Source organism: Trematomus bernacchii, unplaced genomic scaffold (assembly GCF_902827165.1).
Source record: "Trematomus bernacchii unplaced genomic scaffold, fTreBer1.1, whole genome shotgun sequence".
NCBI classification, from domain to species: Eukaryota; Metazoa; Chordata; class Actinopteri; order Perciformes; family Nototheniidae; genus Trematomus; species Trematomus bernacchii.
In genome coordinates, this window is record NW_022987733.1 from 1,753,321 (window position 1) to 1,769,265 (window position 15,945).

Genomic DNA, 15,945 nt, shown 5'->3' on the forward strand with positions numbered 1-15,945 from the left:
CGCAAACAACTTCAGGGCGTATACTGCCACCCGAAGTCCCCGGCCGGAAGTCCCCGGAGTTGTGGACTGGCTTCAGTAGAAGCTGCTGGGACTCCCAGCAGCTTCTACTGAAGCCTCCCGAGTAAATCGCCAGAACACCGACACCTCCTCATCTCCACCGCTCCCATGTTTTCTTTTGTGTTGCCATAAGTTAGTCTCTCTGCGTTTGTACGCTGGGCTAATGCTAATGCTAATAATGCTAATGCGAGGATAATAAAATGGCGGCTTCACAAAACCTTTTTGGAGTTTTACGGGTGGTTTGCATTCCGCCCAGCCAATCAGAAATAGGAACCTTTTTCTCCCACGAAAGTCCCTGCTCTCTAGCAGGGACGGAAAAGGGGGTAAAAAGGTTCTCATTAACTAATTTTAGTTCCGGATTTTTTTGGTGTGAACGCAACATTTCGGAACTATATCGGAACTAAAGTGGGAAAAGTACTGCGGTGTGAAAGCGCCTATTGACGAGTAGCCGCGATTCGTTGCGAACGGCACGGCACAGCCGTAACGCGGCGTTCGCAACGAATCGCGGCCACTCGTCAATAACGCAACACAGACGGATCCGGTGAAATCTAGGAGTGCACGCTTTATTTTTGTTCATGTGTTACTGATTTGTGAGGAAATAACTACAACACAGTGGGACTAAAACACAAATTAACTTCTAGATAAAGCACACACATAACTCTTATCTCTACATATTAAAATGTGAAAACATCACAATACAAATTCTTAAGAAAACAGCTCTGAACTAATTATGTTAAAACCAAAGATGTAGTGACTCCTATTGGCCAACATAAAGCAGCGTTTTAAAACAATTTCCCAAAAAGCAAACTGAGTTTTGGTCCTTTTATATCAAATGATCACTATATACTGATATGATAAATTAGGTTACTGCATCTCTGAACAAGTAAAAGAAAAGCATATGTAAGAGTAGAAGTATGACTGCAGTGTTTAAACAGATAGAGCTTTCTTCTGGCAGATCCATCTTCGTTTCTCTTCACAGCTCACTGATGACCATGTTGTGTTGCGCCAGACAGAGACTGCACAGTGACCCTCAGTAGGTGGGTCTATCCAGGAGCTGAGGAAAAAATATGAAGTTTAGATAAAGGCTGATAGATGTTTATGATTCAAAATGTTTAGTAACGTGTCTCTTACCTATTAGTCAGATCACTTCCATCTTCCCACTTCCATTGCTTATTTACAACTCTCAGACCAGTCCAGCTTCCATCAGTTGATATACTGTAATAATTGATGATGTTCTGACAACAGAGAAACAGTCATCAGGTATTTAAATATAATACTCAACTCAACATGTTATGAGATAGATATATACTGTAGGTATGGAATGTAGGTAGGTAGATAGATAGATAGATAGATAGATAGATAGATAGATAGATAGATAGATAGATAGATAGATAGATAGATAGATAGATAGATAGATAGATACTTTTTCATTACATAATTGTGTTACCTTTTCCTTTTCATTATGTGCGGCAGCCAAATATGCATTAAGCGCTCTGCAGTATTCTCGAGCTTCTTCCCAGGTTAACCACTCTGTAGGGTCAGGGTTATAGGCCGAATAGCAGCTCGGCCCGTAGGGTAACCAGTTCTTCTCACAAGGTTGACACAGTTTCCCTGAAACAACAGAGACCAACCCATTATCCACATGACTGCTTTGTAATTGTGATGATTATTATTTAATTTTTGTGATATATATTTGTTAAATGGCAAAAAATAAAGCACATTTCAACAACAAGGCACTTTAAAGTACTGTTAACAAATAATTAAAGGAGTAAACCATAATGCAAAACAAACACAATATATAATGACATTTAAACTAGTGATGTCAATCGATAAAAAGTTGTAAACACGATATTCACTAAAACGACTAATCACGATTAACCACAAGTTAAAACTACTAGTATTTACTTGTATTTTGGAGGGTAATAAAACAAATACAGGTGTGGCGTTGTAATAAAAACATACCTCCACCCTGTTTGCAGTACTCATTGATGCTCCACTGAGCTCGACTGACGTTGAGCTCATTCCAGTTCGTCTCCATTTCTTGTATTTGCTTTGTCAAGCCATCCTTCTGTGATGTCAGCTTCAGGATTTCTGCAGTCTGCTTGGAGTTGTCTTCAGAAAGTTCAGAGGTAACTACAGAGACAGACAGAGGAAGGTGTTGGGCTGTGAAGCTTCTCTTTAAATGTTCTTAATAGATATTGAAGAATGGGTTCACATGTTTGAATCTATCTTGAATCAATAGACAAGTGCTCATATGAACACGTGAACAACCGCCTTGTTTGGTGCAAAATGATATTCTAAACTTTACCTGAGGATTATGGGAAGTTCTGGTAGTCTACAGTGCGTTTGTTAACTCAAGTACTTGAAATATCAGACACTGAAATACATCTTTGCACTGGGCCAGTTTGAACATAAGGAAGAATAAGTCACGGCGCTTACGGAACAGGAACAACTGTGACATTTTAAAATGCGGCTTTTTGCCCAATTGGCAAAACAAGCAAACACCTTCACACACGCTTCACGCCAAATGTCAGCTTCCTATTGCAAAATGTGTGGCAGCAAACGAGAGGGGAGATGTTGAATCGACAGACAGAGTTACAGAGCTTCAGGTCACATTTAATACAAACTGTTGAACTGACATTCACACAGAAGATACTCACAGTAGATACGAAGACCCATGATGGCTAACAGTATGATCCAACACACTGCTATTGGAAGAAAAAACCTCAAGCCTGAAAAATAAGGATTCAGTTAAAAAACCTTAACAAAGGTTCCGAAAGGTTTCAAAGGTTTTAAAGTCATATACACAGATACAGTTTAGTCTAAAAACTGAGGTCGCTGGTTGGTTAAAACATGCAATATATAAACATATAAAATACTTAAAACCCTTAAGTAGTGCAAGCTCAGGAGTTTAGTAGTCTTACAGTATGGCCTAAAATAATTTAACAGGCTAAGCTAATGCTTTCAATACATTATAAGCATACCACAAAAATAGCTTAGTAATTGTAACCTTTGTCACTATCTCACTGTTTTACCTTTATGTTTGTTTTTTTAAACATGTTAAAAGTATTGAATAGTGAAATGTATTGATCATGCACCTGGAGGGGATGCCTTTGTATCCACAGTGCCTTCTGGTGCAGCTCCTATTTTGGTGTCCTCTGAAAAAAATAGACGTAATGGGTTATGTTTTTATGAAGTTTATCAGAATCAGAAACAGGGTTATTACCAGGTAGGTTGACACATAGGAGGAATTTGACTTGGTGTTGTGGTACATACATACATACAAATAAAACACAGATAGAAAACAATTTTAAGAAAACTATAATAACATACATTTTTCTTTTTCAATACTAAAATACATATATTTTACATGTAAAACTGCTATAGCAGTATTTACATTGAGTATGGTTGAAATCACAGAAATAGAATTGTAATAAATTATGTGCAGTAATGAAAAACAAGACATTGTATACATTGTGTGCATTGATGTGTATTTAACTCCCAATATAATCAAACTTCAAAAACCATTGGACAAAAGATGGATTTTATAATGGCTATCAGCAAATACACTGCTATTGGTGGAAAATGAATTGAATAATAGGGGCCTCTGGACTGAGTAACGTAACTGAACATGAATTAACAGTTAAAGGTAGGGTAGGTAAGTTTGAGAAACCGGCTCGAGATACACTTTTTGTTATATTCCATGGAATGCTCTTAACATCCCGATAGCAATGAATATCTGAAGTGCTTTGACAAAAAATCCATAAAAAAATGTCATCTGTGGAAGCCGTAATACTGTAAAAAGAACGACCAATCATCTGAGCCGGCCCGGCTAAAATAACTGGATGGCCTACCTGCCTGTCAGCCTTCCATCTGTGCACAAACTTATCTCGTGCCCTCATTGGTCATGTGCGCGTTCGTGTGTGTTGGAGGAGGGGCTCTATAAGGAAGTGGCAGATTTTTTCCGGCTGTGTATTTTCAAATTCTAGCGATCTCGAGCTGGTTTCTCCAAAATTACCTACCCCACCTTTAATATAAAAAGAAAAAGAGCTGATTTAATATTCACGTTTGTAACCTTCATCACTATTTTATTTAAATAACATGACTGTTGAATAAATATCATGTTTACTTGTGTTCACAGCTCACCTGGACGCGTTGCCTTTGTATCCACAGGGCCTTCTGGTGCATTCACATAGTCAGCTTCTTCTGTGATTTCCTCTGGAAGATAAACACATACTGTTTCATCAGATATGCAGTTTCACTCCCATTATGTTCAGCATGCATGAGGAACCATTTCACTAAATGATGGAGTTTATAATCAAACTCAACGATGTCAAATGAGTTGCTGTCACGCAAAGAACAGAGCAGAAAAGCAGAACTAAAAACACACGGAGAAGTGTATCATACTGACTTTTTATAACGAGATTAAAGACCAATTAGACAAACTCAAATCTTATAAATAAAACAATGTTATTGTTGAAAATGGAGCACATTTTGTATTTAGTACAATAGTTCATCATGTCAATCAATCAATCAATGTTTATTTATATAGCCCAATATCACAAATGTTACATTTGTCTCAGTGGACTTCACAGTTTGTACAGAATATCAGTATGACAATACGACACCCTCTGTCCTTAGACCCTCACTTCGTACAAGGAAAAACTTCCAGAGAAAACCCCACAGTTTAAAGGGGAACATGGGAGAAACCTCAGGGAGAGCAACAGAGGAGGGATCCCTCTCCCAGGACGGACAGACGTGCAATAGATGCCGTGTGTAAATCGAAGAGATAATACATTTTACAGCGTAGGTAGACCAAATGTTTGGAAATGCATGTGTCTATAATAAGAAGATGAATCCACGAGGATGTCAACAATCCTGTGGGAGCCATCAGGGAAGTAGTATGATGAGAGTCAGGCAGGACCACAGTGACAGGTTCAGCCACGACTCGAAGTCCAGGACTCAAATCCAGAACTCAGGATAGAGGATCCAGGACACAGGACCACAGCAACAGGATCAACAACGACTCATGCGTGGTTAACATATTGATAAGCTTCTTCCTTAATTCACTCTAAAAAAATCTCCAAATGCATTAAACATTATGTCTCTATGTTCAGCAGAGTTGATCAATTATAATTGTAAAGATTCAATCTTAAATGAATTTGGATATTTAAAATAATTTGCTGCTAGGGAGTGGTCAAGCCTCAGAAGCAACTTACGCATATATGGTCATACATAGCAGAACATGTTGGTAAAGGCAAAGAAAAACATATCATAGGATGTATCTTAGACACACACACACACACACACACACACACACACACACACACACAAACACACACACATAAACTCTGGAATATTCTTTAATTACCCATATCCTCGATTATTTTTCCTTTCGTCCTGAACAAAGTCCTGCTGCAGTCCTGATGAGAGCGTCTCTCTGATGTGACGGTTCAGTAGACTTCTGCTTCGACGTGGAGATGGCATCTTTTTAATCTCCTGTTCTCATGTCATGTTGACACTTCCCAAATAGTTTCAACCGGAACTTGAAAACGTGTGGTCCTCTCACAGAGTTTTAATAGAGTCACACATCCCAAATATTGGATTTCCCAACGATATAATCATATTAACTGCAATCTGGATCTCAATTGGATTTCTAGGCTGTAAAAATGTATGTTTAGTCACCAAAATGCTCTCAATGCCACTTCCTGTCCCTCTCTGGAGCTCTGCTAGTGACTGAATATTGAGGCCTTATTTCCTTTTGCCTGATTTTCATAAAACATGTTACATCATCGTGAATAAGATGTTCCACCTGACTTGATTAAGCCTACTGATGTTTTCAAGAAAAAGACAAAAAGCAATGTTCGGCAGCACATTTATTCACAGGTGACAACAGAGTTGCTTATAGATAGGGATGAACTAAGATAGCAGTTAACAACCAGCTACGCAACTAAATACATCACAGCACTTATGGAAACAGACTCTAGAACATTCCTGTTGAGACGAAGTAAGGCAGCGCCCTCTGTTGGCCGTGCATAAGCAAAAATATAACATCTCATGAACTTTCACACATCTGTAAATGTTAAGCATTGGATCTCTCGTAAAGAAGAAGAAGAAGAAGAAGAGCGTCGTCCTGCAACAGAAAAACAATTTTAACAACTCCCAAAGAATAAATGTTTAGGAAAGTAATAATGGCATTCAATTTGCAAGGCCTAAGAAGAGTTGATATAATCATACATTATACATAATTCATTTCTTATTTTAGCAGTTTTACCTGTATATCATTTAAATTGTAATTGTATCTTTAATTGTATTAATCTTGTGTGCATCTGTGCTGTCCTGTTTTTCACTCACACTCTGTTGCTGCTTAAATTCCTGAAATTCCCCACAAGGATTAATAAAGGTCCATCTTGTCTTATCATATCTTATTTTATCATACACACATTATCTTTTCAAAGCGTATCCAGTTACATTCTCAACTTCTTATGCTTAGCTGAGTTCGACTGATGTTGAACTACCTCCAGTGTGTCGTCATTCTCCTGTATCTACTCTGTGAAGTCGTTCTTCTGGGCCTCCAGCTCCTGGTTACGTACGTCATCTCATGGTTTGCTGTGGTCATCTCATGGTTTGCTGTGGTCATCTCATGGTTTGCTGTGGTCATCTCATGGTTTGCTGTGGTCATCTCATGGTTTGCTGTGGTCATCTCATGGTTTGCTGTGGTCATCTCATGGTTTGTTGTGGTCATCTCATGGTTTGCTGTGGTCATCTCATGGTTTGCTGTGGTCAGCTGATGGTTTGCTGTGGTCATCTCATGGTTTGCTGTGGTCATCTCATGGTTTGCTGTGGTCATCTCATGGTTTGCTGTGGTCATCTGATGGTTTGCTGTGGTCATCTGATGGTTTGCTGTGGTCATCTCATGGTTTGCTGTGGTCATCTGATGGTTTGCTGTGGTCATCTCATGGTTTGCTGTGGTCAGCTGATGCTTTGCTGTGTTCAGCTGATGCTTTGGTGTAGTCAGATCCCAGAATCCAGCAGACATGTTTTTGACCTTGATTTCTAAGACCCTATTAGCTTCTTTCAGGTTGCCCAACTTGAGCGTCAGCATCTCGTTGTCCCTGGTCAAGTTTCTATTCTCAAATCCGAGGTTGTTGATGAGGTTTGTCAGGTTACGATTGACGGCCAGTAGATTTGAGATCTCTTTTAGCTGGTTATGCTCACTCTCATGGTTTACTGTATCAACTGCAAAATAAAAAACATGGCTTCTTAATCATAGTGATAATGCAATTCAGTTTTTTATCAAAGCGCCTCTCTTGGAAGCTTTTTTTATATCCATCTCATCTGTTTTCAACAAATCCCTCGCAAAGACAAATAGCTAAATTCACAATTGATCTGCTTGTTTTGCTCTCAGGTTTTGGATTTCTGCAGTCAGCTTGACATCATTTGCAGATATTAAAAAGGTAACTACAGAGATAGACAGAGGAAGGTGTCGGGCTGTGATGATTTTGTGGACGTTTATGATCATAAAAGATATTTGAGAGTGGGTTCCCATGTTATAATCTATCTTTAAACAATAATCAGGTGCCCATGTGAACATTGACTGTTTAGAAGTTACCAATAAGGATCAACACAAACACACATCTTCAATGAACTGACATTCATATCTATAATGTACTCACAGTGGATACGAAGGCCCACGATGGCTAACAGTACGAGCCAACACACTGCTATCAGAAGAATATTCTGAGTGAAGAAGAGAAACCACCAACCTGGAAAATAAGAATTCAGTTAAAGAATCTAAACAACAACATTTCACAGTCAAAGAAGCTTTAAAATGTGGATTGTTTTGTGTTCATAATGCACCTGGACGGGTTCTCTTTTTATCCACAGCGCCTCTTGAGGCATTAACATAGTCAGCTTCTTCCTGTTCTTCAATTTCCTCTGAAAGATAAACACATTATTTATATTGTAATGCAGTTTTACTCCCAGTGTGTTGAGCATCCATGAGGAACCATTGCACTGAAAGGTGGATTTTATCATTTGTAAAGTTTGAATGTATAATAAACGTTCTGGTCACGCTGACAAAGCATGACGTTCATCTCCAGTCACAGATATTAATCTAAAGCAGAACTAAAAACCACACACAGAAAATTGTTCTGTTCTCACGCTGACATTTTCTTTAAAATAACAAACAAATATCTTTCTGCTGAAACTAAAAACCATTAGACAAACTAAAATCTGACTTTTTTAAATAATCAAATTGATTTTGTCAAATGAAGGTGTTGATACATCGCCAGCTTATCACTCAATTTATTCTGAGAGAAACAAATGCATTTAATTTATAATTCTGTGTTTATCAGAGTTTGAAAATCACAATTTTAAAGATCACATTTTAAATAAATGTTGTTATTTTAAACACTTTGTTGCTCAGATCTTATCAAGCATCAGAAACAGTATAAATAGGAAAGAATGTAGACAATGTCTTGGTAAAAGAAAAAAGCAATGTTTTACACTCACTCACATACAAATTAGAATATATTTAATTACCCATTTCCTGCTGAGTTCTTCTGTTCATCGTGGACAAGAGTCTGAAGTCCTGCTGCAGACCTGAGGCTGTTAGAGAGCGTCTGCTCTGATGTGACGCTCTTTAGTCGACTTCTGCTCTGAGGTTATGGTGTGAAGTTTTAATGTAGGTCAGTGCCAGACACGTTGCAACCTATCAAATAGTTTTGACCTTATTTGGCTTGATTAAAACGTACTGACAACGTCAACGAGCGATATGAAAGCAAACGACCAAGACAAATGATATGTATGGAGGGGGGGAGGAGGGGACCCAGGATGGAGCCCTGTGGGACCCCAGGGATGAGTTGCTGAAGGTGAGAAACAATTGTAGCGACCAGAGAGGGGGGGGGGGGATATATCCAATCTTTGATATTGTTACGTTATGAGAGTGCTCTGATACTTGTTTGATTCTGAAATGGTATATATATATATTTGTGTGTATAAATCCACATCTGCCTGTTATTGTCTCATTATACCGCACTGTGAATGAATTACAAGTAAATATATAAGTCGTCATGAACACATCTGTCCATCAGACAGAGGGCTGCTGTGCCTCCTGTCATCATTAATGGACGTCTCTTTAAAATGACCGCTCAGAGGAGAGGATTTCTAAGTTCTCTAACCGCCTGCTGCTTCCCCTCCTCTCTCCTCCGCTCGCATCTCCTGTGGGCGGGACTAAGACGCAAGGATAGGAGTCGAGGACAGGAAATTAGAAATCAGAAAGGTCTAATGACTGAATATTGAGGCCAGAGGCCTGTACTACGAAGCCGGATTTTCGCTTAGCGAGCTAACTTCAGGGAAAACTCGGGGTTTCCGGTCCTACGACGCTGGTTCTCTTTTTAGCGGGCTAGATCTCCATGGTAACTTATGCTGAGCGGCTAACCTGCTCCGGAGCAGGGGCCTGTACTACGAAGCAGGATTTTCGTTGAGCAAGCTAACTTCAGGGATTTCAGGTCCTACGAAGCTGGTTCACTTTTTAGCGGGCTAGATAACTTATGCTGAACGGCTAGCCTGCTCCGGAGCAGGATAGGTTCCGGGGCTGAAGTCGAATAGTCCATTTAGCTTAGGAACCTTCCTAACGGAGTGAAATGACCCGGAAGTCCCTCAGTGGCAGCCATGATAAGTGCCGTTCAAATTCTCTAGTCTAGATGATAGGAAAGGAGTTTTCAAACTTTCTTTATAACCTCCTTTAGCTTAGGAACCACTGGACCTCCCTTGACGAAAGGAGAGGAGAAAATGCTGCCCTGCCTTGCAGCCGCAGCATTTGCCGATTATGACTTGGGTTGCGGTCAGATAATCCAAAAATCAGCTCCTAACGTCTAACCCTATTGTTTATTCCTTGACCTCTGAGTGAAACGTCATGGGGTTAAGGGATAGTCGATAGGAGAATTCAAAAGGACTTAGGAGAAGAGACTGCGGTACTTTAGAGAATCCGACTGCACTTTCACTATCCGACGTGTTTATGATGCGCCAGCGGAGGTCATAAATGTGCGTCTGCTGCTGTGGGGAAACTATGGAAACTACAGTTTTCTATACAGCGGACTACAACATGGATGTTTAATAAGAACGAGGGACTACTGTAAACTCATCTAGAGACTCTGCACCGTGCTCTGATGCTGTTGTTTTATGCTTTATGAACGGGGACAACAGAGAAACATATTCTTCATGACCAAAGTTGGAATTGAAATAAAAAAGGAAAGTGAAACTTATGCTCGTCACCCTCTCCCTCCGGTACACATTAATACAAATGATCCCAGTGTTTTTGGTAACTGTGGCCAAACACTCGTTGGGTTTTATGGGGGGGGGTGTTACGTGCCGTAGTGTGTGTCGGTGTGGGGTACGAAGGGGAGTAACAAAACACAGAACGACCAGGCACGAGAAAAAAGAGAGGAAACTGATCTCTTTTTTCACAAAATTAGATTTAATCCACCAATGATAGATAAACAGGTCCCACACAGAGACCAAGACGCCGTGCTGCACCCGTGCAGCCAGAGGAGAAAGAGAGAGGCCACTGCAGACTTCCTCAGGTCCTTTAAGGAAGGCCCTGATCGATTGGGAGCACCTGGGAGAGAGGCTGCACCTGGAGACAATCAGGCTGCACCTGGAGAATCAGAGGGAGAGAGAGAAACACACACTACGGCACGTAACACCCCCCCCCCATAAAACCCAACGAGTGTTTGGCCACAGTTACCAAAAACACTCAGACTATTGGACATGAATCTTGAAATCTCACCCACGGGACAGTACATCGGCCAAACTCACACTTTGCCAGATTCACTGTTAGCGAGGCTCCTGCAAGTCGCTTGCGAAAATCGGTGCAGAAACGCGGTGTTCCGTCAGATTTAGGAGCAAGCAAACATGGACTGCTCCAGGGGCTGCGGCTAGGCTTGGCTAAGCCATTTTCAAGCAGATAATCCACTTCCTTTTTCATTTTCTCCCTTTTCTCTATGTGACAACGATACGCCAGGTTAGACTCTAAGCTCAACATAAACTCAGAGTTCGATAACCTACCACACTGCTGACCACCAGAGGGCACTATCAAATCATCCTCAACCATCGACAATGCACAGGCTAGGGAAGTGGCCACGCTGGGAACAGCAGTCACCACAGTGCATTGCTGCTTCCCCTGGGAGGCTTCCCTAGCATGATAGGACTTAAGCATGTTAACATGGCACAACCTTGTTTTTCTCCTACGCTCAGGTGTGTCAATGATATAGTTGGTGTCAGACACTTGCCTTACAACCACATACGGACCTGAGAAACGCGCGTTGAGAGCAGATCCGGGTGTAGGCAGCAACACCAGCACCTGCTCACCAGGCTGAAACTGCCGCTTAACTGCTCTCCTATCGTACCTGTTCTTCATGTTTTCCTGCGAGGATGCAAGAGCTTCCCTTGCTAGCTTAGTCGCCTGTTGTAAACGCTCACGACACTGGGACACAAACTTCTTCACATCAGTTTTCGGAAGGGACTCAGACATCAATTTATCTTTCAGCATCTTTAATGGGCCACGCACATTGTGTCCAAACACTAGTTCAGCTGGGCTAAACCCAATAGACTCCTGCTTTGCATCACGAATAGCAAATAACACGAAGGGAACACCCTCATCCCAGTCCCTGCCTGTGTCATGGCAGTATTTACCAAGCATCGACTTCAATGTCTGATGCCAACGCTCAAGTGCCCCTTGTGATTCTGGATGGTAGGCACTAGACACTGAATGGGAAACACCCAATGACTGCAAGGTTTGTCTAAAAATCTTGGAAAGGAAGTTAGTTCCCTGATCAGTCTGCACAACCTTCGGCAACCCAACGGTGGTAAAAAACTTGGTCAGTGCTTTAATGATGGCGGGTGCAGTGATTTTACGCAAAGGGATAGCCTCAGGGAAACGGGTCGATACACACATCACAGTCAGCAAAAACTGATTACCTGCCTTGGTCTTCGGCAACGGACCGACACAGTCAGCAATGATATGGTCGAAAGGCGCACCTCCACACCTCCACGCTGATTTTCCTTCTGGCAGAATCTACACAACACATCAGCCCCATTGAACAGCCTATCATGCAGCCTATACAACACATGGGGGGCAGAGTTTTACTCTGTGTGTTGCAACTTGCATATATATTTATTGCACTTGACGCACACACGCATGGCGTAATTACCACCTGGGACAGGGGGGAAATGTCCCCCGCTCTTTTCGAAATCCCGTTTGTGTCCCCCCACTTTACAAATATGTTTATTATTATTTTTTAACGCAAGTAAAGCCGTCGATCGCCACGGAGGAGCACACAGCCTCTGTGAGCGAGCGAGACAGAGAGAGAGAGAGAGAGAGAGAGAGAGAGAGAGAGAGAGAGAGAGAGAGAGAGAGAGAGAGAGAGAGAGAGAGCGAGAGAGCTAGGGAGGGAGGGAGGGAGGGAGGGAGGGGAGAGGGGGAGAGAGAGAGAGCGAGAGAGCATACCTTTATCTATTTAATATAGATAAAGTAAGAAATCATTCCAATGTGTATAGGATAGTAAAAAAAACAAAAAACAGTTTGAAAGGGGAGTGATTAGTAAAATAAGCATAAATAAAAAGAAAGAATGCTAACTAGGAAACATAAGATAAGAATAAACCAGTTTAAATGATTTGTTATTGGTTGTGATCATATTCTAAAGATGTTTGGATTATTGAAAAGTATACAGCTCTCTTTCATCTGAGTGTTGAGAGCTGTTTCCATCAATTCATGTTGTGCTCAAAGTGCTCCAGATTGATGCATTTCACTTCAACATTAAAAATAATCTTCCCCGGGGTGCATGCCCCCGGACCCCCCTAGAGGAGGTGAGGACCCCCCTAGAGGAGGTAAGGCCCGTCCACCCCCAAATAAAGCAGGTTAAAATAATTAAATTGCATACATGTTCTTTTAGTAAACGCTGAAAACGGGTCCCACAGACCCAAACAGCACACAAAGGTTAAAGGTCAGCATATCATAATGTTAAAATGTGCTAAATATATACACTGCAAAAAAAAAAAAAAAAAGAGGAGTAAAAGTAGCCCCCGACTTGTTTTATTTTTAAAAAGTAGCCCTCATCCTAAAAAAGGTTGGTGACCCCTGCTCTAGAGAATTTGAACGGCACTTATCATGGCTGCCACTGAGGGACTTCCGGGTAATTTCACTCCGTTAGGAAGGTTCCTAAGCTAAATGGACTATTCGACTTCAGCCCGAGAAATGATATCATGAAAGTTACGGTGCTTATTAAGCATTTTAAAACGTATGTGGTAACTTGCCAAAGTGCTTTGTTTTGAACGTTCATCAGTATTATAATCAAAAAGAGTAATTTGAACGTTAGTTAAAGTGGACCTATCATGCTATATTTGAATAATATATTGTAGGGCCATACCTATATAAGGTATATTTATACGTTTTCTTTTTCAAAATATCAAACAGATCATGCATTTTAGCCATGCCTCATTTCACTCTATTTTGCTCTCCTCCACCCTGTCTTTGCATGCGCTGCAGCTGACCACGCCCCCCTGCAAAGGAGGGGGCCGAGTTACGAGCGTCGTGTTACCATGCTGTTACCATGCCACGGCAACCTCTCATTCCCCTGATAGGTCAGCTCCGCCGTCCTGACGCCAGAGGAATGTTCAAATCTGGATCAGTTTTTATCAGATCCGTTGCAGCCCCGTTTTTAGAGATTTGGGTATGGAGGAAAATAGAGAGGGTTGTGTTTTCTGACACTTGGTGAGTTCCCTGGAACACCGGGGACACATATTCATGTATAAAAGACGTACAAAAGTGCATTTTGCATGATAGGTCCCCTTTAAACTGCCGTTGCAAGACGGCCGGCCAAAATCACCGACTGTGTGAACGTGAAAATTAATAGAATATCACCTCCCATCTGTTTGTTTGTTTGTAGCCTTTATTTAACCAGGTGAAAAATCCCATCGAGATCAACGATCTCTTTTTCAAGGGAGACCTGCAGTACATTGGTTACACATAAAAACAACAGAAAACGAAAAGGACATCACAACATAATTACAGGGGTATAAATTAGCAACCTATTCACAATGACAGGTATCTAATAACATTTCATCCAGCCGTGCCGTGCATCTTCAGAGCAATCTGACTATTATAACATTAGCGTTAAGAAAGCTTACTTAAATATCTGTATGCAGAAGTATTATTTTAAGCAACACATTAAGTTGACGAAACACTCGAGTCAAATGTAATTAAAGTCAGATCCACTCGTCTCTTGGACGGGGCAGTGATATCATAAACCTGTTAATGTACGCATTCAAACGCTTTATCTTTTACCAGCTGTATTCACCTTGCAGGTGCAGCTATGTGGCTTTGATCCTGGATAAAGTGTTTAAGTCATGGATGTTTAAAGTTTAACTTCTTCATATTTGACTAATATTAAAGTTCACTTTTCATTCAGGAAGTATGACGCTGCGCTGTCAGTACGCTTGTCCATGTTTGTGATTGGTCGAATGCTCCAAATACCACCCCTTTCATGTGAACGCGCACCTAACTAGATAGGACACGGCTGGCTTGAGCGATCCACTTGATAACCAGCGTCGTAGTACAGCTTAGCGAGAGCGCGTATGTTTTGGATTGGGCCAACCGGCTAACTCAAACATATCCAGGTTAGGTTGAACCGACTTCGTAGGACAGGCCTCTGATCTCTTTCTATCTTATTTACATCAACATGGTCTTCGCACCATGAATAAGATTGTTTCCCCTGACTTGATTAAAGCGTACTGATGTTCTCAAGAAAAAGACAAAACAACAATGTGTGGCAGCACAGAGTTTACAGAGTAAAACATGACATTGCTTATAGATAGAAATACAGATAGATAAAATGATCCGTCATCTGGGCAAATAAACAAAGTGATGCAGCGCCCTCTGTTGGCCGTTAGAAGCAATAAAATAAAATAGCAGAGTCCTTGCACTAATCTGCAGAGTTTAAGCATTGCATCTCTAATACAAACAAGTTTAACCATCCAGACTGATAAAAACAACATGAATATGTCAAGGAAATAAAAAATTGCATTTATTTTGCAAGCCCTATAGAAACTCACAAGCCAAACTAAAGTCAAACTAAAGCTACATTGATCTTTAGTTAACTTTCGTGTATTATTGTGTGTATTAAGTTTATGTAATTAAAGTTATTTTTTTCTTTTTTCGTTTGACAAGGTAACATCTCTTTAAATGTTTGGAATTTGTTTTTAATTTTAAAGTAGGATAATCCATAGTTTGACATTTAAAGGCCTGTAAATGTATTTAATTTTCTTAATTCAAAGATTTACCAGTAACCCTCTGAGTATGACTGCCCTGTTTAAACAGAGAGAGATAAAGCCTTCTTCTCGCAGATCCATCGTAGTTTCTCTTCACAGCTCACTGGTATCCAGTAGTTTTCACTCACGGCAGAGATTGCACAGCGACCCTCAACACGAGCTACTATCCAGGGGCTGAGGAGAGAACATGTTGTTTATAAAAAGGCTGATAGATGTTATTACTCAAAGTGTTTAGTAATGAATCTCTTACCTATCAGTTCCATCCACCTACTTCCATTTCCCATCTTCAACTCTCAGACCAATCCAGTATCCGTTAGTTCTTGAACTGTAAACTGTAAATAGGTTGCTAATGTATACCCCTGTAATTATGTTGTGATGTCCTTTTGTTTTCTGTTTGTTTTTATATGTGTAACTAAATGTGCCGCAGGTCTCCCTTGTAAAAGAGATCGTTGATCTCAATGGGATTTTTTAACCTGGATAAATAAAGGCTACAAACAAACTACCTGGGCTGTATTCCTCGATGATGACGATCTGACAACAGAGAAACAGATATCAGGT

At 40.7% G+C, this 15,945-nt stretch overlaps 2 protein-coding genes across 3 annotated transcripts in view; both read right to left on the reverse strand.

Moving 5' to 3' along the window:
* Nucleotides 1-5,918: 5,918 nt before the first annotated feature.
* LOC117494862 lies at nucleotides 5,919-8,729 on the reverse strand. 2 transcript variants are annotated; one of them, XM_034145855.1, is made up of 5 exons: nucleotides 8,602-8,729; nucleotides 7,918-7,995; nucleotides 7,734-7,823; nucleotides 6,576-7,296; nucleotides 5,919-6,190 (listed from the first exon to the last, which is right to left on the reverse strand). In XM_034145855.1, exons 1-5 carry the CDS (start codon nucleotides 8,627-8,629, stop codon nucleotides 5,989-5,991), a joined length of 1,119 nt encoding a protein of 372 aa, XP_034001746.1. In that variant the 5' UTR covers nucleotides 8,630-8,729; the 3' UTR covers nucleotides 5,919-5,988. The 2 variants fall into 2 exon arrangements, with proteins under 2 accessions (XP_034001746.1, XP_034001747.1); XM_034145856.1 differs by having other exon boundaries at nucleotides 6,529-7,296.
* A 7,093-nt stretch (nucleotides 8,730-15,822) lies between these two features.
* LOC117494872 (killer cell lectin-like receptor subfamily B member 1B allele B) overlaps nucleotides 15,823-15,945 on the reverse strand; it is an 88,452-nt gene continuing 88,329 nt past the window's right edge. Inside the window, exon 8 of the mRNA XM_034145876.1 lies at nucleotides 15,823-15,918. Coding sequence (XP_034001767.1) covers nucleotides 15,856-15,918 — 63 coding nt within the window. The 3' untranslated portion in view covers nucleotides 15,823-15,855. The remainder of the gene's footprint in view (nucleotides 15,919-15,945) is intronic.